The 21,163-nt window shown below is 42.3% G+C and overlaps 1 protein-coding gene and 1 pseudogene across 3 annotated transcripts in view; both read right to left on the bottom strand.

The window, feature by feature from the left end:
* Positions 1-1,285: 1,285 nt before the first annotated feature.
* The window catches only part of LOC132765643 (C-type lectin domain family 2 member B-like), a 106,767-nt gene continuing 86,889 nt past the window's right edge, over positions 1,286-21,163 (bottom strand). The window contains exons 1-5 of one of the 3 annotated variants that reach the window (XM_067463383.1): positions 10,302-10,410; positions 7,449-7,544; positions 6,492-6,676; positions 2,658-2,761; positions 1,286-2,164 (exon numbers count right to left, since the gene is read on the bottom strand). In XM_067463383.1, coding sequence (XP_067319484.1) covers positions 2,050-2,164; positions 2,658-2,761; positions 6,492-6,676; positions 7,449-7,544; positions 10,302-10,395 — 594 coding nt within the window. In that variant the 5' untranslated portion in view covers positions 10,396-10,410 and the 3' untranslated portion in view covers positions 1,286-2,049. Of the gene's footprint in view, positions 2,165-2,657; positions 2,762-6,491; positions 6,677-7,448; positions 7,545-10,301; positions 10,411-21,163 lie in introns of those variants that run through there. The other 2 variants (XM_067463384.1, XM_067463381.1) reach the window with 2 other exon arrangements.
* The window catches only part of LOC137096455 (testin pseudogene), a 33,478-nt pseudogene continuing 27,708 nt past the window's right edge, over positions 15,394-21,163 (bottom strand).

Below are 21,163 nucleotides of genomic sequence, written 5' to 3'. Positions count from 1 at the left end.
CGTCTTCTGATTTCCTGGCCACAGTCTGCATCTGCAGTAATAATCGTGCCTAGAAATACAAAGTCTGTCACTGCTTCCATGTTTTCTCCCTCTATTTGCCAGTTATCAATCAGCCCACATTAAAATCCCTGGCTTGCATGTTTCATGAAGGCACAGACTCCCAAGGAGCAGGTAGCAAAAGTCTATTGAGAGGACATGCTTTTCCTAAACCAGCATCATTACCTTCTTGTATGAATAGAAGAATGAATATATGTATGAATATAGAAGGATGCCATAATAATATGGGGAACCACCAGATGGTGCTAGTATGTAATCAATTCCCATGCGTCTTCTGAAGGATGCATTTACAGCAGAGCTTTCTAAACTGTGTCTCCTGACATGTTCAAATGTCAGGAGACACGTTCCTGACATGTTCAAATGTTGGCTGCAGTGTGTAGATGTGTTGCATGAACATAAGGAGAAACCTCTGAATCTGTGTGAAATAATACCACTGAAATGTGGAAGCTTTAAAAGGTTGATGATGAAATATGAGTGTCTTCTACCAAATTCTACCAAATATTCAAATGCTGTGTTCACCCAATCAACCTCATACATTTAAATAAGATAAAAAGTAGTTATTTTATTAATGTTATACACTTTTAAAATTCTTGCATATATTTCCATATTACTGTTCAATAATGACAAAAATATTGACAAGGTATTTTATTATCTCACAAGTCATATATTTTTAAATACATGAAAGGTTTTCATAAGACATGTTGTATCCCCATACATTTCATTATTCCAGTTTATGGGTCCTCTTGTATCTCTTGTAAGGGGTTGGTTTAACCTCTGGTTTGTCAGTAAAAGTGAATTACTGTGTCGCCATTTTAATTATTGTATTGTTTTTAAGTGATTTTTTTTGCACTACAAATAAGTTATATGCAGTTTGCATAGGAATTCATGGTTGTTGTTTTTTTTCAAATTATAATCTGGCCCTCCAACAGTTTGAGAGACTGTGACCTGGCCCTCTGTTTAATAAGTTTGAGGACCCCTGCTCTAAAAAATAGAACTTTAATAACACACAAGCTTTTATTTATTATTTATTATTTATTATTTATTATTTATTTGATTTACTTCTATACCGCCTTTCTCAGCCAAAAAAGGCGACTCAAGGCAGTTTACATAGTAAAGGTTCACACAACAACATCAAAAAGCAGTTAAAACACATTATACAAAACATATCAAATCTGTTGCAATCCAGAGCACGGAACGAGGCCCTAAGATAACTATCCACCACACTTGGTTGTGAAAAACAATCCTTTTTTATTGAAGAAAAATGGTTACAAAATAAAGGAAAAATGCAAGTCAAAAGCCACAGCAAAATCCGCAAACATGAATTTAAATGGAGAAAGCAAAACCAAAAGCCTCACTGGGAAATACTGGAATCTGTTAGCAATCCACTAACCGTACTTGATATCCTAGAAATCTTCCCAAACTATGGCCAGGGAACCGGGAGAACTGCCAAGGTCTTCATCAGTTCTGAAACAATGCCTGAGAATGCCCTGTCTCTCGTCCCCGCCAACTGCGCCTGCGATGCGGGCGGGACCGAGAGCAGGGCCTCCCCAGATGATCTTAATGTCCTAGTCGGTTCATAGGAGGAGATGCGTTCGGAGAGGTAAGTAGGGCCAGAACCGTTTAGGGCTTTATAGGCTAAAGCCAGCACCTTGAATTGTGCCTGGTAGCAGATTGGCAGCCAGTGGAGCTGGCGCAACAGAGGAGTGGTGTGCTCCCTGAGTGCCGCTCCTGTTAGCAACCTGGCTGCCGAACATTGGACCATTTGAAGCTTCCGAGCAGTCTTCAAGGGCAACCCCACGTAGAGAGTGTTGCAGTAGTCTAAGCGGGATGTAACCAGAGCGTGGACTACCGTGGCCAAGTCAGACTTCCCAAGGTATGGTCGTTTATAACACACAAGTGGTCTTTGTCTGTTCATACATGTAATTTGTATCTGTATGTCTATGTCGGTGTGCATATTGTTTCTAGACTTAGACATTATATATAGTAACTTGTTCAGGCCACATTAGTTGACTTGCTACAAATCCAATTTCGTTTTGTCCCGCATAATGTTGAACCGACCCTGTCATCATCCAAATAGGCACAAAATCCATCCGCTTTAATTTCAAACCTGCAATGAGAGGATAACAGAAGTGAAGTTCCTTTGTTATGGTCCGCGTGAAGTTCCTTTGTTATGGTCCGCGTGATATTACCAATGGGCTCCTTATTTATGTTGTACGAAAACTGATAGAAACAGATTAAGATGTAGTTGAAAGGGACCAAAAGGGCCAACCTTTGCCATAAAGGAAAACACAAACAAAGAACTCTGCAAATTGTATATCTTATAATAAGGGAAACTGGGCAAGCAGGATCTATTTATTTTTTAAAATGGGAATGCTGAAGTCTTTCCACTAAAATTATTTACAGCAATTATGTACCATGCTATATGTGAGTTACCAGATCAGGAATTCTGGCACACCAATCTAAAGCTGGCTGAAATAAATAACCAAAGATAGGTTTAAAAGAATGAAAGATTAATTTCTGTAGGTTATTATTTATTTATTTATTTATTTATTTATTATTTTTTACAGCTGCCTCCATTTTGGTGATTTGGAAAACCTTACCAGCCGTTGAAGACAGTTCCATTTGCCCATTCCCAGGGCTGCCCGTTCTTTCTTTTCAGGCCAATCCAATAATCAGTTTTTCTCTTAATTTGCATTATGATGTCCTGCAATTAAATATATATATATCTCAAACCATTATGTGATGTACATGTAAGTTACCAGGGAAAGAAATATTCCAAACTATTTATTTATTTTTATGTTATTTACTTCATTTATATACCACTTTTCTCCCCCACGGGAACTCAAAATGGTGTCCAACATGTTCACAGAAAAAAATTAATGCCTTAAAATGTATTTAAAAACCTAGTGTAAAACAACTGTAACATATAACTATGAATTAAATTAAACTATATTAAATAGAAAAACAACATCTAGACATTTAAACATGAAATTAAAACAATATAAAACATTAAAATCACATAATTCAGAAGCCAAGGGCCTTCTCCGTTGTGGCCCCTTGGCTATGGAATTCCCTCCCAAATGAAATCAGATCTGCTCCATCTCTCCTGTCCTTCCGAAAAAAGTGAAATCCTGGCTGTGGGATCAGGCCTTTGCGGACTAGACTGACTTGCTGGCAAAGTTAAAGTTTTAATGGACTTTGATTGACTGCTTTTAGGATTATGACTGAATTCGGCGTTGTATGTAATGTTTTTGTATTGTTTTCATACTTTTTTTATTATATTATGTATATTTATGCTTTTCTTATTGTGGGCACTATGCTGTGCCAGTTGTTAGCTGCCCTGAGTCCCTCTATGCAGGTGAGATAGAATGGGATATAAATGCCATAAATAAATAAATAAGCCAAGTCCTAGGCCTTTCCAAAAGTGAATTACACATAAGCGTGTGGGACCCAGAGGCTTGGTCCCACATCAATTTTTGTACTTTCTTTCTGAAGACTAAAAGGGAGGGCACAGATCTAATTTTGGTGGGGAAGGATTTCCATAGCCGAGGGGCCACCACTAAGAAGGCCCTGTCTCTCATCCCCACCAGTTGCACTTGCTAAGGAGATGGAACCGAGAGCAGGGCCTCCCCAGACAATTCTAACCTCCATGATGTTTCATAGAGGGAGATACATTTGGACAGGTAAACTGGGCCAGAACCGTTTAGGGCTTTATAGGCTAAAGCCAGCACTTTGAATTGTGCTCGGTAGCAGACTGGCAGCCAGTGGAACTGATGTAACAGAGTAGTTGTATGATCTCTGTGTCTCGCTCCAGCAATCTGGCTGCCACCCATTGGACCAATTGGAGCTTCCAAACAGTCTTCAAAGGCAACGTAGAGTGCGTTTCAGTAGTCTATTCGGGATGTAACCAGAGTATGGACTACCATGGCCAAGTCTGACTTCCCAAGGTTCAGGCGCAACTGGCGCAAAAAAATGTCAATGTGAAAAACCTCCCCTGGCCATTACCCGACCTGGGGATCCAGTCTCAGCGATGAATCCAGGATCACTCCCAAGCTGTAAACCTGCACCTTCAGGAGGAGGTACATGCAGCCCCAACATTATGTGGAATTTTATTAACTGGAGTTTCAAAAGTAAAATTTTAGAATCGTCTGCTTTGAATATACAAGAAGCAGAAATAGCAATAGCTACTGAAATTGGATGCGGAGACCACAACCTGTTTTATAAATAAAATTCATATGATAAAATAAACTTTTGCTGGGGTTATCATGTTGGAAAATCAAAGGGGCTCTTCTACACTGAATATGGAAGTTGTGTGGAAAGGAAAATTTCAGCAGGTGTTGTTCTCACATAACCACGTAACAAGCAACAAGCAGCCATTAAAAGCAGCTTTAACTCAGGCAGTCCTAATTCATAGAATCAAAGAGTTGGAAGAGACCTCATGGGCCATCCAGTCCAACCCCCTGCCAAGAAGCAGGAATATTGCATTCAAATCACCCCTGGCAGATGGCCATCCAGCCTCTGTTTAAAAGCCTCCAAAGAAGGAGCCTCCACCACACTCCGGGGCAGAGAGTTCCACTGCTGAATGGCTCTCACAGTCAGGAAGTTCTTCCTAATGTTCAGATGGAATCTCCTTTCTTGTAGTTTGAAGCCATTGTTCTGCGTCCTAGTCTACAGAGTGAGAAAACAAGCTTGCTCCCTCCTCCCTGTGGCTTCCTCTCACATATTTATACATGGCTATCATATCTTCTTTCAGCCTTCTCTTCTTCAGGCTAAACATGCCCAGCTCCTTAAGCCGCTCCTCATAGGGCTTGTTCTCCATACCCTAGATCATTTTAGTCACCCTCCTCTGGACACATTCCAGCTTGTCAATATCTCTCTTGAATTGTGGTGCCCAGAATTGGGCACAGTATTCCAGGTGTGGTCTAACCAAAGCGGAATAGAGGGGTAGCTTTACTTCCCTAGATCTAGACACTATGCTCCTATTGATGCAGGCCAAAATCCCATTGGCTTTTTTTGCCGAAAAAATCTTACAACAACCCAGACATGATCAATGCTGTGGAATCATGGGAGTTGTTGTAGTTTTTTAGCTGAAAAGACTAAAAACCTTGTAAGACTACAAGTCCGATGATTCCAGAGCATTGAGCCATGGCAGTTAACGAGGTGTTGAAGTACATTCATTCTACAGTGCAGATGCACTCAAAGACTTCACAGGCAAAAGCAGGTATGCAAGGGTGAGAGCAAGGATGAACACTGCCAGAATGAAAACTGGAGAGCAATCTCATAATTTTAGTGGTTATGTAGAAGAGGAGATTGCAGCAGATAGAGATTGAAATAATATTTAAACATATTCCAAAAATTGTACAAAACCAAGTTTTTCAGTTCAAAGACCTAACCATGTTAGCCTGGAGTGTCCGTATGCAGATGGATCCCATAGCACAATTGAAACTAACAGAAAGAAGTTCATAGTATGAGCTTTTGAAGACCAGTCTACTTTCTCAAAAGCATGGAAGGAAACTTTTCATGTCGTAGAATGTGTAGAAATCAGTGGTTTTTGCACATTATGAGAAAATGCTATTTTATGCACAGAAGAAACTGCTTTAATTGAGAGTCTATACTGTGAAATTTCACTTATGTTTGCTTTTGCATAGAAAACAATGGTTTTGTGCAGAAAACAAAAGTGCTATTGTTTCCTTCAAGAAGAAACTTGTTTCACCTGCAGAAATTCCTTCTTTTGCACATGCATTATGTTGGCGCATGCAAGGAATCAGTGTGTGTGTGTGTGTGTGTGTGTGTGCGAACTGCAAAATAAGATGCATGAAGCTGATTGGTTGGGCAATGCCCAAGGAGATGACTAAGCCTGGGACTTTTGGATACTGTTCGTTTTTGTTCAGGCTTGACCTATGCAAGTGCAGAGAGAGAGAGTTTGATGAGATAAGTAGAGAGAAACAGATTTTGGAGTGTGCTCTTGCTTCATGAACTGTTGAAAGAGTTTATCCACATAAACAAAATAAAGGCTATCTTAACTCTCTCATAAAAGGACATTGTGTAAGTTGATGCAACTGATCACATTATACATATGCTGTTCTGAATTAAGAAGAGTAAACTACTTGTTCTTTATTGTTCATCTGTGTGGCATATTTTCTTTCTCTGGCAACGCAGTGTGTGGGCTGCTCAAATGTGAACTATATGTGGTTTATTTTACATTATGCCACATATTATAGGTTTAAGACTTTAACTCTGACAAGTCTAACTAACCCATTCATGTAACAAACCTCAACCACCATCATGACTTCAACGTTATTCACGTTCATTGCATTAAGACCCCCACAAATGCTTGGTAGAACCTGATGGCTATGCATGGTAGAAAAACAAAACAAAACAACAACAACAACAACAACAACAACCTTACAACACAGTCTGAAAGTCCTTCTCACCATTTCCTTTTGATCCTCAATTGCAACCAGAGAAGCACCAAATGCAGAGCAATTGTTCTGGCCATCATACCAGGTCCCTTCCAATTTAGAAAAGTCATAACATTTGCCTTTATACCCAATCCATTCTGAAGGGCAAGAGAGGACACATGTGGCTGGGCGTGGTTCAGTCAGCATCACACCTAAAACTAAGAAAGTAACATGAATTTAGTTCAGGAATAAAGAACCTCCGTTTATTTCCACTTCTTATTTTTAGCAGCAAGATAGTTTCTAAAGGTCGCAAAGGTAGGCTCAGTTTGCTAACACTTATTTAATGCTTTTTGGAGGAATACATTTACAATGGGAGGATTTCCAAGTATCAGTGCTACCTAGGCACGCATAGAAAGTGTCAGAAGTACCTTTTATCACCTTAGGCTGGTATAACAACTGTGACTATATCTGGGAAGCATTACCTAGTTGCCTTTGTCCCAGACACTTTCAAACTGAATAACGTCTAGCATTTTCCCCCTCTCACTTCATAGGTGTTTTTTTTACCCAGTTGAGTTCAGAGATAGGGAATCAAGCCAGTTGTGGGAAAGGGCACGTTGCTTGGGGGAATGATGAAGTAGAAAGAATAAGTGCAGACAGTGGTGAAACTCTACATCTGGCTTGTCTGCTAATGCCATCTTTCACCTCTGCTTTTCTATGGCATCAGCAAAGACAAAGAAATATGCATTTGCCAAAGTCATGTCCTCCTCCCAGTCATACCATTTTTGAGTACTCATTGCCTCTAAAAACCTGCATAATTATAAGGATCACCGTAAGTTGAAAGACAACTTGAAGATTTGAACATAATTAAAAGGATCACCGTAAGTTGAAAGACAACTTGAAGATTTGTACAAAACCATTTAATTCCAAAACTGAAGTATGACAGCAAGATGTAGTCAAACAGAATGGATAAAAAAGGACCTGCGAACTTACAAATGAGGGCAGTGACAGCACTGCTGACAAGGGGCAAAACAGTCATCAAAATACATGTCGGCTTCGTCTTCTTCCATTTTGCTTTTAGTCCTCTAGCTAAGAGAATGAGAGAGAAATGCATGTTGAGTACAGATTCCTACAATAAAATACATAATTTCTGTGATTGATTACATGTTATGCCAGATCAAGTGGCTCTGCATACAGGCACATAACCCTCAATATCTGAAAATAAGCACCACATACAGGTCCACAGAATGATAAGTTTCATGTAACTCCATGTTCCCTTCTACACTGCCATATAATCCAGATTATCAATGTGAATTATCTGCTTTGAACTGGATTATATGAGTTTACACTACCATAAAATCCAGTTTAAAGCAGATAATCTGGATTTTATATGACAGTGTAGAAGGGGCCTTAGATTCTATGTGTATCGAAAAGAATGTCTTTGTATGAGTTTTGGCTTACACCACAGGAGGCCATGCCATACACTTCAGGTCCACAACAAACTGGGCCACATGCAGTCCTCCAAATATTGTTGCATCACAGCTCCCAATGTTCCTTATTGTTAGACATTGTAGATGGGGTTTATAAGAAGGCCAGGTTGCGCCTTTGGAGAAGCAATGAGACAGCTGGTTAGAGATAGGAAACAAGCTGGTGATGAAATGGAAATTTTAGAGAGTGAATCTGATGTCACAGATGAAGATCACAGCTGGAATTGAGGGAAAGAAATTGTGTGGGATTCATCGTGGTTCTGGATGACTGGAGATGGTAACAGACAAAAGATTAGGTTCTTGTGGGGTTTTTCGGGCTATTGCTGATGGAAATGGCATGGGCATCAAAGATCAAGGTGATTTTAAAACGGAGAAGAAAGCTAAATATTTAAATAAAATATGTTAAGAAGGGACAAATTAAATTTGATATTGTTGAGGAAATCCTTGAAGACAAAAATGATGTTTTTATTTCAGACAATATCCATTTTGATGACTGATGTGCCAGTTGAGCCATGGCAAAAAGAAATGCTTACATTTGTATAGAAAACCAAGAAATCACAAGCTAAAATATAACGTACTACAAGATGTAAAGAGGAGAACTGTGTCTATCTGAAATCTGCAGTTTGAACAGATTTTTAAGAAAAGGCAGTTAAAGCAGCTAGACTCCCTGGAATTTGTCAAGGGAAACAGTTTGGGTGAAGGAGGTGGAAAGAAGTGGAAGTGTTTCTTGCCTCTGCCACTGTGTTAGATCTATTACCACACGCATAAATTGAGCCAGATTTAGGGCATTTTTGTCAAGAATTTTTCAATGTATACATGAGTATATATACAATAGATGTACACATTTGTGACAGAGAATAGGATCACTCTTCTGTGGTGCTTTAGCCATATAAAATGCTTGTTTCTCATGTTGGAAAGAAAGCCAAGGTCCAACACTGATCTGGTGGAGTCTAATGCCCTCCAGCACAGTCCTGTGTCCTCCACAGGCCCCAGCAACTCAAACCCCAGAGGGGCCCAGCTGCTCTTACTGCTGCTTCTTACCAGAGAAAGGGAGGCAATACATAGGGGAAAAGGAAGCAGAAGAACTGTATGTAAGTCATACACTGTCATGAATAGAATGAGGAGGCACAGAGGTTTACAACAACTCTGGTGCTGGCAGGCTGGTCCCCCTCCCCATAGACACCCTTTATCAGGCAACACCGACTTATGGCAATTGGCCCAAAACAGATGTCAGATTAGATTGGGTTTCTTTTTTCATCCAAAATTTGTGCGCCAGGTGCGCCCATATCTTGGGAGGTCGGACTTGGTCACAGTGGTCCACGCTCTGGTTATATCCCATATAGATTACTGCAATGCACTCTATGTGGAGTTGCTTCTGAAGACTGTTTGGAAGCTCCAGCTAGACCAACGCTTAGCAGCCGGGTTGCTCACCGGAGCGGGGTACAGGGAGCATACAACTCCCCTGTTATGCCTGCTGCCTATTAGGTTCCAAGCACAATTCTAAGTGCTGGTGCTGACCTATAAAATCCTAAACAGCTCTGGCCCAGCTTACCTATCTGAACGTATCTCCCTCTACGAACCCCCAAGGACCTTAAGATCGTCTGGAGAGACCCTGCTCTCAGTCCTGCCGCCATCACGGTCACATTTGGTGGGAATGAGAGGCAGAGCCTTCTCAGTGGTGGCCCCTCAGCTGTGGAACACCTTCCCTAACAAGATTAGATCTGCCCCCTCCCTCATGACCTTCTGGAAGATGCTCAAATTCTGGTTATGGGATCAAGCATTCACAGAATAGATGGTTTTAACAGACTGTTTTTAGCTGACGGCAATGGATTGAAGATGGTTTTAATGGACTGTTGAACTGGTGGCTATGGATTGATTTGGAGGATGACATGAAATGGTGAATTGTTTTAATGTATTTATAACTTTTTAAATGTAGGTAAAGTGTATATTATGGTATGTACTGTTCAGCACCAAATGGTGTCTGCTGGTAGCCGTCCCGAGTCTCCCTTTGGAGGCATGAAGGACGGGATAGAAATGCTCTCAATAAATAAATAATAAATTAAAAAGTGGCCGTTCCTCATCCATGTTTTTATAGGTTTAGGAGGTAACGGAAAATTCTTTATCGGCTTTTTAATGGAATGCATAGGGATTGGTTTCAGAGTACAGTATCCTGTTGACACAAGAAAGGGTTTAGTGTGATGCAGTTCACAGGCCATATTTTCCCATTCCTCAAACCACTTTGTGAGGTGGATAATAATTTTAATAATAATAATAATAATAATAATAATAATAATTTTTAAAACGGAAAAAAACGTTTCTCCTCTCAGTTCTCTTTATTAAACAAAAAAGGGTAGCTTACCAGATGCTTTTGTATTTCCTGAGAACTCAGGTGTCAGTTGTATTTGCACTGAAGCATTTGGTCCATTTTCACAGTGTCCCTTCCTCTGTGCCATCTCGTCGGAAGCGTTTGGCCAATTTCCACAGTTTTCATCGTATGCCTCAACCTTCAGGGAATTTTCACAGACAGCCATCCCCTTCTCCTCGGTTGATTACTCTTATCTTTTAGAAAGATGTTTATAGTCAATTGCCTTTGCAAAATAACAGTGTCAGTTCGTTTATATATCCTTTCATAACAATAATACATGCACATCAGGGCGCCCACACTCCCACCCTGGTTTTTGTGTTTCTTTCCTGGCACACTTAAAAAGACATCTAAGTCTTAAGGACATCAAACTGGTAAAACAGCTAATAATTCCGTTGCTCCCCAGAAATTGAAAATCAGCACTAACATTTCTGAGCGCAGTCGAATTTGGGACCTTTCATACTGCACAATTATAGCACTATGATTCCAATTTAATAGCCATAGCAATGGAGCCCCCGGTGGTGTAGTGGGTTAAACCCCTGTGCCAGCAGGACTGAAGACCGACAGGTCACAGGTTCGAATATGGGGAGAGGCGGATGAGCTCCCTCTATCAGCTCCAGCTCCTCATGAGGGGATATGAGAGAAGCCCCCCCAAGGATGATAAAAACATCCTTTCATCCGGGCACAGACAATTCTCTCACACCAGAAGTGACTTGCAGTTTCTCAAGTCACTCCTGACACGACAAAAAAAAAAAAAAATAGCCACCTGCTTCCTCTTAAAGGTTTTGGGCAACCCAAAGAGGCCCTAATTTAGAGTAGAGCTTTCCAAACATTTCATGTTGGTGACACACTTTTTAGACAGGCATCTTTTATCAACACAGTAATTCAGTTTTACTAGAAAATCAGAGGTTATAGACCCTTACAAGAGATAAGGACACATTTATAAATTATAATAGCAAAAGTTATGGGGACACAAAGTATCTCATGGTAACTTTTCATTTAGATTTTTAAAAATATGTGATTTGTAATATAATAACATTGCTGTTTATCATTTATGAGTAACAATATACATGTGCAAGAATGGTAAAAGGTTGTATAACACTAATAAGATAACTACTTCCCATTTTGACTAGATATATAAGTTGATTGGATGAATATAGCTTTTGAATATTTGGTGGAATATGAGATAAAGTCACTCTGATTTCCCTCATTAAGCATTTTAGGCTTCCATGTTTCAGTAATATTATTTAATGTGCACTCAAAGGTTTCTCTTTACATTCATGTAATACACCAACACACTGCAGCCAACACAATAACATGTGACACGCAGTTTGAAAGCTCTGCCCTCGAGGAATTTCACATGCACAGATACATGCTTTTTGGACTTAAACTTCCAGAAGCCTCAGCTGCCTGGCTTAATAATCAGAAACTCTGGGAGCTGAAGTCCAAACACCTAGCCAACTAGTGTTTAGGAAACACCCAACAATAGTCATTGCAGACACTATCCTTTTTGAAAGACTATTCACTAGTAAATACACCTCCAGTTTGGTCTTGGTCCAAAGTGAAAAGAGGGCTTTGGATTGTCGAAGGCTTTCATGGCTGGAATCACTAGGTTCTTGTGGGTTTTTTCGGGCTATAGGGCCATGTTCTAGAGGCATTTCTCCTGACGTTTCGCCTGCATCTATGGCAAGCATTCTCAGAGGTAGAGGTAGAGGACCTCACTACCTCTGAGGATGCTTGCCATAGATGCAGGCGAAACGTCAGGAGAAATGCCTCTAGAACATGGCCCTATAGCCCGAAAAAACCCACAAGAACCTAGAGGTCTTTGGGTTTTCCTTATAGGATTAGCTATCAGTTGTAGATAGATAGGTAAAGGTTTTCCCCTGACATTAAGTCCAGTCATGTCCCACTCTGGGAGTTGGTGCTTCTCTCCATTTCTAAGCCAAAGATGCCCATAGACATCTCCAAGTTCATGTGGCCAGCATGACTGTATGGAGCGTCATTACCTTCCTGCCGGAGCAGGAAAGTATTGCAAGTTCAGCAGCTCAGCGCATTAACCCTGGGGGGGGGGGGGGGGGGGGGGGCGCTCCAATTTGTGGAATACCCTTTAGCCCTTTCCTTGATTTTTCTATTACTATTTTTCTATCACCTGTCGAATTGGGGAAAAAATGGGTTGCTGGGAGTTTTCCGGGCTGGATGGCCATGTTCCTCACGCAGGCATCCTCAGGGGTTGAGAAGTCTGTTGGGAACTAGCCAAGTGGTGTTTATATCTGTGGAATGTCCAGGGTGGGAGAAAGAACTCTTGTCTGCCTGAGGCAAGTGTGAATGTTGCAATTGGCCAGCTTGATTAGCATTGAATAGCCTTGCAGCTTCAGGGTCTGGCTGCATCCTGCCGGGGGGGGGGATCCTTTGTTGGGAGGTGTTAGCTGGCCCTGATTGTTTCTTGTCTTGAATTCCCCTGCTTTTTGAGTGTTGCTCTTTATTTACTGTCCTTTAGAGTTGTTGTTTTCCTCTGGGCGAATCTTTGTCTACACTCTCCTGGCTTGTTCTTGGTCCCGTAGCTCTTCTGATGTCTGTGGTGGAGTCTCCATTGGCCTGGAGAGCCCAGTTTAGGGGTTTCAGTTCACCTTGGAGGAGGTAGGGTTTGCAGATTCTTTTGACCTGGGTGATAGTTGGAGTTTTTATGTAGGTACCCATCTATGTGTGTAGGTTTTCTCTAAACTGAGTGGCCCGATAGTTTAGGGCAGGTATGGCCAAACTCAGGCCTGGGGGCTGGATGTGGCCCCTTGGGCTATTTTCTTAGGCCCTCCTCTCTCACACATCCTATCCCTCTTTCCTTCCTCCTTCCTTTCTTTCCTTCCATCCTTCTTTTTCTCCCCTCCTCCCTTTTCTTTTTCCTTCCTCCTTCTATATCATCCTTCCTTCACCTTTGTCTTTCCTTCCTCTCTCTTTCATTCCTCCTTTTCTCACTCCCTTCCCTTCCTGCATGGCAGGGGGTTGGACTGAATGGCTCTTGGGGGTCTCTTCCAGCTCTAGGATTCTATATCAGGAGTAGCTGACCACATTTGCGGACTGAGTGGAACTTGATTTTATCTTGGTGATTTGGCTTATATGTATTTATTCTGTCTGTATTTTTACTCATTGTGATTTTATGTTTTTAGATGTATTACTAAAAGCATTTAATGTTTAGCTGTTACCCGGTCTGAGTCCCTCTACGGGGGTAGATGGGGTATAAAAGTTTTTTTAAATAAATAAATAAATAAATAAATAATAAATACACGCGCCCGCTCACTGTCATTGTGATTTTAAATGGTTTTGTATTGTATTTTTATATTGCTTACTGTATTCATATGTTTTATGTATTTTACTGTGTTGTTGCTTGTGTTGTGGTTTTTATTTCGTTGTAATACCTTGCTGGGCTTGGCCTCATGTAAGCCGCCCGAGTCTGTCCCCGCTGGAGAGGTGGTGGCGGGGTATACATTATTATTATTATTATTATTATTATTATTATTATTATTATTATTATTACTAGCCATCCCCTGCCACGTATTGCTGTGGCCCAGTCTGTGTATATGTGTTTTGTGTGTGTATATATTTCTGTATATGTTTATATAATTTGTATATACATATATGTTGTTTTATGCATGTGTTGTAATATATATATTTTTTTCCAGTGATGGTCACTCGTGGGCCTGATAGGTGTCTTGTGTCCAAATATGGTGTCAATTCGCCCAGTGGTTTTTGATTTATGTTAATCCCACAAACGAACATTGCATTTTTATTTATATAGATTATATTATTTATTTATATCATATTATTTATTTATATCGATTATTATTGTCGAAGGCTTTCGTGGCCGGAATCACTGGGTTGTTGTAGGTTTTTCGGGCTGTATGGCCATGTTCTCGAAGCATTCTTTCCTGACTTTTCACCTGCATCTATGGCAGGCATCCTCCCACAGACCTCACAGCCTCTGAGGATGCCTGCCATAGATGCAGGCAAAACACCAGGAGAGAATGCTTCTAGAACATGGCCATACAGCCCGAAAAACCTACAACAACCCAGATCTATTTCTCGTTCCAATCTCTCACGAGCATTGCGTTTTCTGCTCATAAATACAATATACTGTTTAGTAGGGAAAACGTTAAGTCTAGCCATTCCTTCCCGCCAGCCAGCGGGAGCTCACCCCATCCACCGACCTTCTGGTCTTGTTGATCGGAAGCACTGTGGGTTAACCCGTTGCGCCACGCCACTATCTGAGATTAGCCTCGGACAGGATGGTAACACATCCGGGCTCTTCTGGGTAGCGTCCTTGCAGACAACCGATTCTCTCACACCAGAAGTGGCGTGCAATAGATTCTCAATTCACTTCTGACACGAGTAGGTTTAATTAAAAAATGGCTTTGTTTTCCATAGGGTTATTTCCTCCTTGACAACTTTCTTCTCCCGTTTGTAGTATAGTTGTCTTGAATATTTGTTTCTTACGACTTCTACGGTCTCCTGAAGGCTTAATAGAGCCCCCACAGTTGCCCAGTCCTACAGTACACAGACATAATAATAATAATAATAATAGTAATAATACTTTATTTATACTCGCTACCATCTCCCAAGGGACTCTATTTCCCCCAAACGCTATCTGTGTTCATATTTGGGCATATGCAATGTTTGTGCCAAGTTTGGTCCAGACCAATCATTGTTTGAGTCCACAGTGCTCTCTGGATGTAGGTGAACTACAACTCCCAAACTCAAGGACCCCCCCCCCCCCCGTGGCGCAGTGGGTTAAACCCCTGTGATCTGCCAAGGTTGCCACAATGCAATTAACCCAGAAGTGCAGCGTGTGAGAGGGGCTCATCTGCCTCTCCCCGGATTCGAACCTGCGCCGGCACAGGGGTTTAACCCACTGCGCCACGGGGGGGGGGGGGGGTGGGCTCCTTGAGTTTGGGAGTTGTAGTTCACCTACATCCAGAGAGTTTCGGGGAAATAGATTTTGACATTTGGGAGTTGTAGTTCACCTACAATCAAAGAGCATTCTGAACCCCACCACCGACAGAATTGGGGCAAACTTCCCATACAGAATCCCCATGACCAACTACAACCCCTGTGCCGGCGCAGGTTCGAATCCGGGGAGAGGCAGATGAGCCCCTCTCACACGCTGCACTTCTGGGTTAATTGCATTGTGGCAACCTTGGCAGATCACAGCATGGTCTTTCACATAGCATAGTTTGCAAATAGGCTTCTCCTTGACCATGACGTAGATCTTTCCAGCCAAGATACAGTCGCAATCAAATGTTTCAGATTCCAGAAATGTTTCAGATTGCACCTTTGACCTTCTGCATGGGTATACTCATTGCTGAATATAAGCTTGGCACATCGAGCACAGCGAACTTTCTTGCTGTCACAATAGTGTAGGCCACAGTACAGCTTCTCATTCTTCCAGAAATAGATCATGTCCACCAGAAGCTCATTGCAGGTACAGCAGACAAAGCAAGCAGGGTGCCAGAGCTTGTCATACCCAGCACGCTCGGCATAGATGGCTGGATCACCCTCCTTCATGTTCGGTTTGCATCTGAAACAGGAATATTGGGGTGCTTTCTGTCCAGGCAGCTTGCCTTCTCTCCATTCGCTGGGACTTTCTTCTCCCCAGCCTTCCCTTCCACTTCGCTCGGGAGCTTAACCTCTCCCATTCCGAGCGCCTCGTTCTTGTACTTCTTCACAAACTGCTCCATCTTCTTCACTTCATTAGGAGTCAGCTCGTGGCATTTGGATGGATCCTGGTCATGAGCGGGCAGCTGCTTTGCCAACTGCTTCTTCCTGTACTGAGCCCCCTCTGAGCCTGCCACGGGCTGCTTCTCCTTCGGAAGCATCTGCATGTAGTGTCTCGCCAGGGTCTGATTCTGAACTGGAGGGGCCCATTCATAAGTGACAGTGTTGAGGGACACATTTTTCTTGACCGCCACAGGATTAGCCAGTATCATCACATTGCGCTTGTACACAGGGATCCCATCCGATTTCGGTTTTGCAACGAGGGTTGTGTATTTGGTATCCTCAAAGAGCTTCCCCACTTTACGGTCATCCTCACTCCTGGTGGGAACGTCATGCTCTTCTTGGCCGCTCTTGCAGTGTCGGCAATTTTTTCTCCAAAAATGCAGCTCAAATCCTTCACACTTATGCATACATTTCAAAGATGGGGCTCCAAATCCTTCCTCCTGTGCCAAGCCCACCTTCTTCATTGTGCTTTCCAAATCCACCTTGGGTCCGAGTCCAGCCAGATCCAGGGGAGACTGCAGAAGGAAGAGGCGCCTGCTTGCGTTTTCCCTCTGTGCCCTTCCGCTCCCTTCCTGACCCTCGGATGCGGGGAGGCTAATTCAAATACAAAATCTGACTACCAGTATTCAAAGCCTCTGAAATCATGACATTAAATAAAGAACAACACTCACAAACGGGAGGCCCAGACAAGAAACAATCAGGGCCAGCTAATCGCCTCCCAACAAAGGATTCCCACGGGCAGCAAGAAGCCACACCTTGAAACCGCTAGGCCATTAAATGCTAATCAAGTTGGTCAATTGAAACATTCACACTGGCCTCAAACAGACAAGAGTTCTTTCTCCCACCCTGGACTTTCCACAGGAATATAAACCCCATTTATATACCTTGTTTCTTTGTATACTCATAGTTATCTGTGCATTATTTGGAAAAGCTTTGGAGTCAGCTCCAGCTTGAACAGACCCCAGAGAATCCACACCGAGGAGGAGGAGCGGCAAAAGGTTCAATGTCAAATCCACCAAAACCCTTCCAGTTGTCATTGCACTCTTCCGTATTTCATTTTCTCTCCTCTCTTAAGTGCAAGGTGTGTTAAGACCCTTATGATCTGTTGTTCTGTTCAAAATGCGGATGGATTTAGTTTCTAAACCAGTGGTTCTCAACCTGTGGGTCCCCAGATGCTATCCTAACAGCTAGTAAACTGGCTGGGATTTCTGGGAATTGTAGGACAAAACACCCGGGGACCCACAAGTTGAGAAGCACTGTTTCAAAACATTAAAAGCCATCAATTCAATTAAACTTAAACGTTTCTGTCCTATTCATAGATTGTTCAGCTTTTGCTCACTTACTACTTCAGCACACGAGAGAATGAATCCACTTTAAATCCGGTTTCTGCCACCTGCAGAATGCTGGGGTTTGTAGTTTAATGAAGCTGTTAAAGGCTCCTCCCTATACTACAAACCACAGAATTCTCCAGGAGGCAGAAACCGGGTTTAAAGTGGATTTTCCCCCTCTAGTGCGATGACTGTATTCTTCTGTCATCAGTGAGATACTTATTAACACATTTGGTCTATTTTTGCCCAAAAGAAAACAAGAGTTTTTTTTTTCTGGGGATGCCTGCCACAGAGCAAGGCAAAACGTCAGGAGAGAATGCTTCTAGAACATGGCCATATAGCCCGAAAAACCTACAACAACCCAGAAAACAAGAGTTACGAGTGGCTCAAAGGAATACTGAACGATTTCCAATGTAGAGGATAATTCCAAGAGAGTCAATAGAACAGATTATATAGAATGCTGAGTTATAAACTTGGAAATTAAACAGATGTCTGTGTACTATAGGACTGGGCAACTGTGGGGGCTCTATTAAGCCTTCAGGAGACCGTAGAAGTCGTAAGAAACAAATATTCAAGACAACTATACTACAAACGGGAGAAGAAAGTTGTCAAGGAGGAAATAACCCTATGGAAAACAAAGCTATTTTTTAATTAAACCTACTTGTATCAGAAGTGAATTGAGAATCTATTGCACGCCACTTCTGGTGTGAGAGAATCGGCTGTCTGCAAGGACGCTACCCAGAAGAGCCCGGATGTGTTACCATCCTGTCCGAGGCTAATCTCATATAGTGGCGTGGCGCAACGGGTTAAACCACAGTGCTTCCGATCAACAAGACCAGAAGGTCGGTGGATGGGGTGAGCTCCCGCTGGCTGGCGGGAAGGAATGGCTAGACTTAACGTTTTACCTACTAAACAGTATATTGTATTTATGAGCAGAAAACGCAATGCTCGTGAGAGATTGGAACGAGAAATAGATCTGGGTTGTTCTGTTTCTCGTTCCATAGAAGCATTCTCTTCTCATGTTTTGCCTGCATCTATGGCAGGCATCCTCAGAGGTTGTGACGTCTGTGGGAGGATGCCTGCCATCGATGCAGGTGAAAAGTCAGGAGAGAATGCTTCTAGAACATGGCCATACAGCCCGAAAAACCTACAACAACCCAGTGATTCCGGCCATGAAAGCCTTGGACAATAATAATCTAGATAAATAAATAATATGATATAAATAAATAACATAATCTATATAAATAAAAATGTAATGTTCGTTTGTGGGATTAACATAAATCAAAAACCACTGGGCGAATTGACACCATATTTGGACACAATACACCTATTAGGCCAACGAGTGACAATCACTGGGGGAAAAAAAAACACTGAAAAACACAGTGGAAGAGACTTAAAAAGCCAAAAAACAAAAACAAATTACAACACATGCACAAAACAACACATACAGACATATATATACACACAAATTATATAAACATTTCGGGCTGTATGACCATGTTCTAGAAGCATTCTCTCCTGACTTTTCACCTGCATCTATGGCAGGCCCACAGACCTCACAACCTCTGAGGATGCCTGCCATAGATGCAGGCAAAACATCAGGAAAGAATGCTTCTAGGACATGGCCATATAGCCCGAGAAACCTACAACAACCCAGATCTATTTCTCGTTCCAATCTCTCACGAGCATTAAGTTTTCTGCTCATAAATACAATATACTGTTTAGTAGGTAAAACATTAAGTCTAGTCGTTCCTTCCCGCCAGCCAGAAATATATACACATACAAAACGCATATACACAGACTGGGCCACGGCATTACGTGGCAGGGGATGGCTAGTAGTAATAATAATAATAATAATAATTATTATTATTATTATTATTATTATTATTATTTATACCCCGCCACCATCTCTCCAGCGGGACTGACTCGGGCGGCTTACATGAGGCTAAGCCCAGCAAGTATTACAATGAAATAAAAACCAAAACACAAGCAACAACACAGTAAAATACATAAAACACATGAATACGGTAATACAGATATAGAATCCTAGAGCTGGAAGAGACCCCCAAGAGCCATTCAGTCCAACCCCCTGCCATGCAGGAAGGGAAGGGAGTGAGAAAAGGAGGAAGGAAAGAGAGAGGAAGGAAAGACAAAGGGGAAGGAAGGATGATATAGAAGGAGGAAGGAAAAAGAAAAGGGAGGAGGGGAGAAAGAGAAGGATGGAAGGAAAGAAAGGAAGGAGGAAGGAAAGAGGGATAGGATGTGTGAGAGAGGAGGGCCTAAGAAAATAGACCAAGGGGCCACATCCAGCCCCCAGGCCTGAGTTTGCCCATACCTGCCCTAAACTATCGGGCCACTCGGTTTAGAGAAAACCTACACACATAGATAGGTACCTACATAAAAACTCCAACCATCACCCAGGCCAAAAGAATCTGCAAACCCTACCTCCTCCAAGGTGAACTGAAACGCCTAAACTGGGCTCTACAGGCCAATGGAGACTCCACCACAGACATCAGAAGAGCTACAGGACCAAGAACAAGCCAGGAGAGTGTAACTGTAGACAAAGATTCACCCAGAGGAAAACAACTCTAAAATCAGGACAGTAAATAAAAAGCAACACTCAAAAAGCAGGGGAATTCAAGACAAGAAACAATCAGGGCCAGCTAACACCTCCCAACAAAGGATTCCCCCTAGGCAGGAAGCAGCCAGACCTTGAAGCTGCAAGGCTATTCAATGCTAATCAAGCTGGCCAATTGCAACATCCACATTTGCATCAAACAGACAAGAATTCTTTCCCCCACCCTGGACATTCCACAGATAAATAACACCACTTGGCTAGTTCCCAACAGACTTCACAGACTCTGAAGATGCCTGCGTGAGGAACATGGCCATCCAGCTCGGAAAACTCCCAGCAACCCATTTTTTTCCCAGTTCGACAGGTGATTTGAGACTCCATCGTGGATGGAGAGCAAAGTAATGGAAAAGAAAAAGAATTTGCATTTCATTCAGAAAGATATAAATCACTCTCGAGGATAGATATGTATCGGTTGTCAAAAAACGTGTTACATTTAAAAAAAAATATTTTCCCATCATGACAGTTCTGAAACTGAAGAGTAACAGAGTAACTTTCAAGTGGAGATTAATTGGAAATGAAACCATATTGCAAAAAAAGTAATAGAAAGATCAAGGATTGGGCTAAAGGGTTTTCCACAAATTGGAGCCCCCCTCCCCCTGGGTTAATGCGCTGAGCTGCCGAACTTGCAATACCTTCCTGCTCGGCGCTCCATGCAGTCATGCTGGCCACATGACCTTGGATATGTCTTTGGACAACGTCTGCTCTTTGGTGGAGGTCTCCATTGGCCTGTAGAGCCAGTCGAAATCCTGGCTACGGGCCTGGCTGAACATAGTTGTTTTTGTGATTTCCCTCCTTTGAAACGACACTGTATAAAGTTCTGCAACCCCCCTTCCCCCTTTTCCTATTGCAGACCAGACAATCTCCGCATCAACACTGACAAAGAAATAGATCGAGGGAAGGGGAGTCTTAAGGAGAGAGAGAGCTGACCAGTTTGCCTCCTCCTTCCAGGTTGGCCTCTGAAGAGAATCGACCCTCAAAGCCATCTTACCGGTAAATCTTACCTGTTGCTAAGCTTCAGCACCTCCAACTCCGTCTGGGCTGAAGTGAGAGCGTTAACACATCTGACATCCCATATGAGGCTTACCACAGCTGACATGCGCGGTCTTGCCGCTCATAACCCCGCCCTCTCT

The sequence above is a fragment of the Anolis sagrei genome, chromosome 2, assembly GCF_037176765.1.
Source record: "Anolis sagrei isolate rAnoSag1 chromosome 2, rAnoSag1.mat, whole genome shotgun sequence".
NCBI classification, from domain to species: Eukaryota; Metazoa; Chordata; class Lepidosauria; order Squamata; family Dactyloidae; genus Anolis; species Anolis sagrei.
This window is presented reverse-complemented; position numbering and strand designations above follow the sequence as displayed.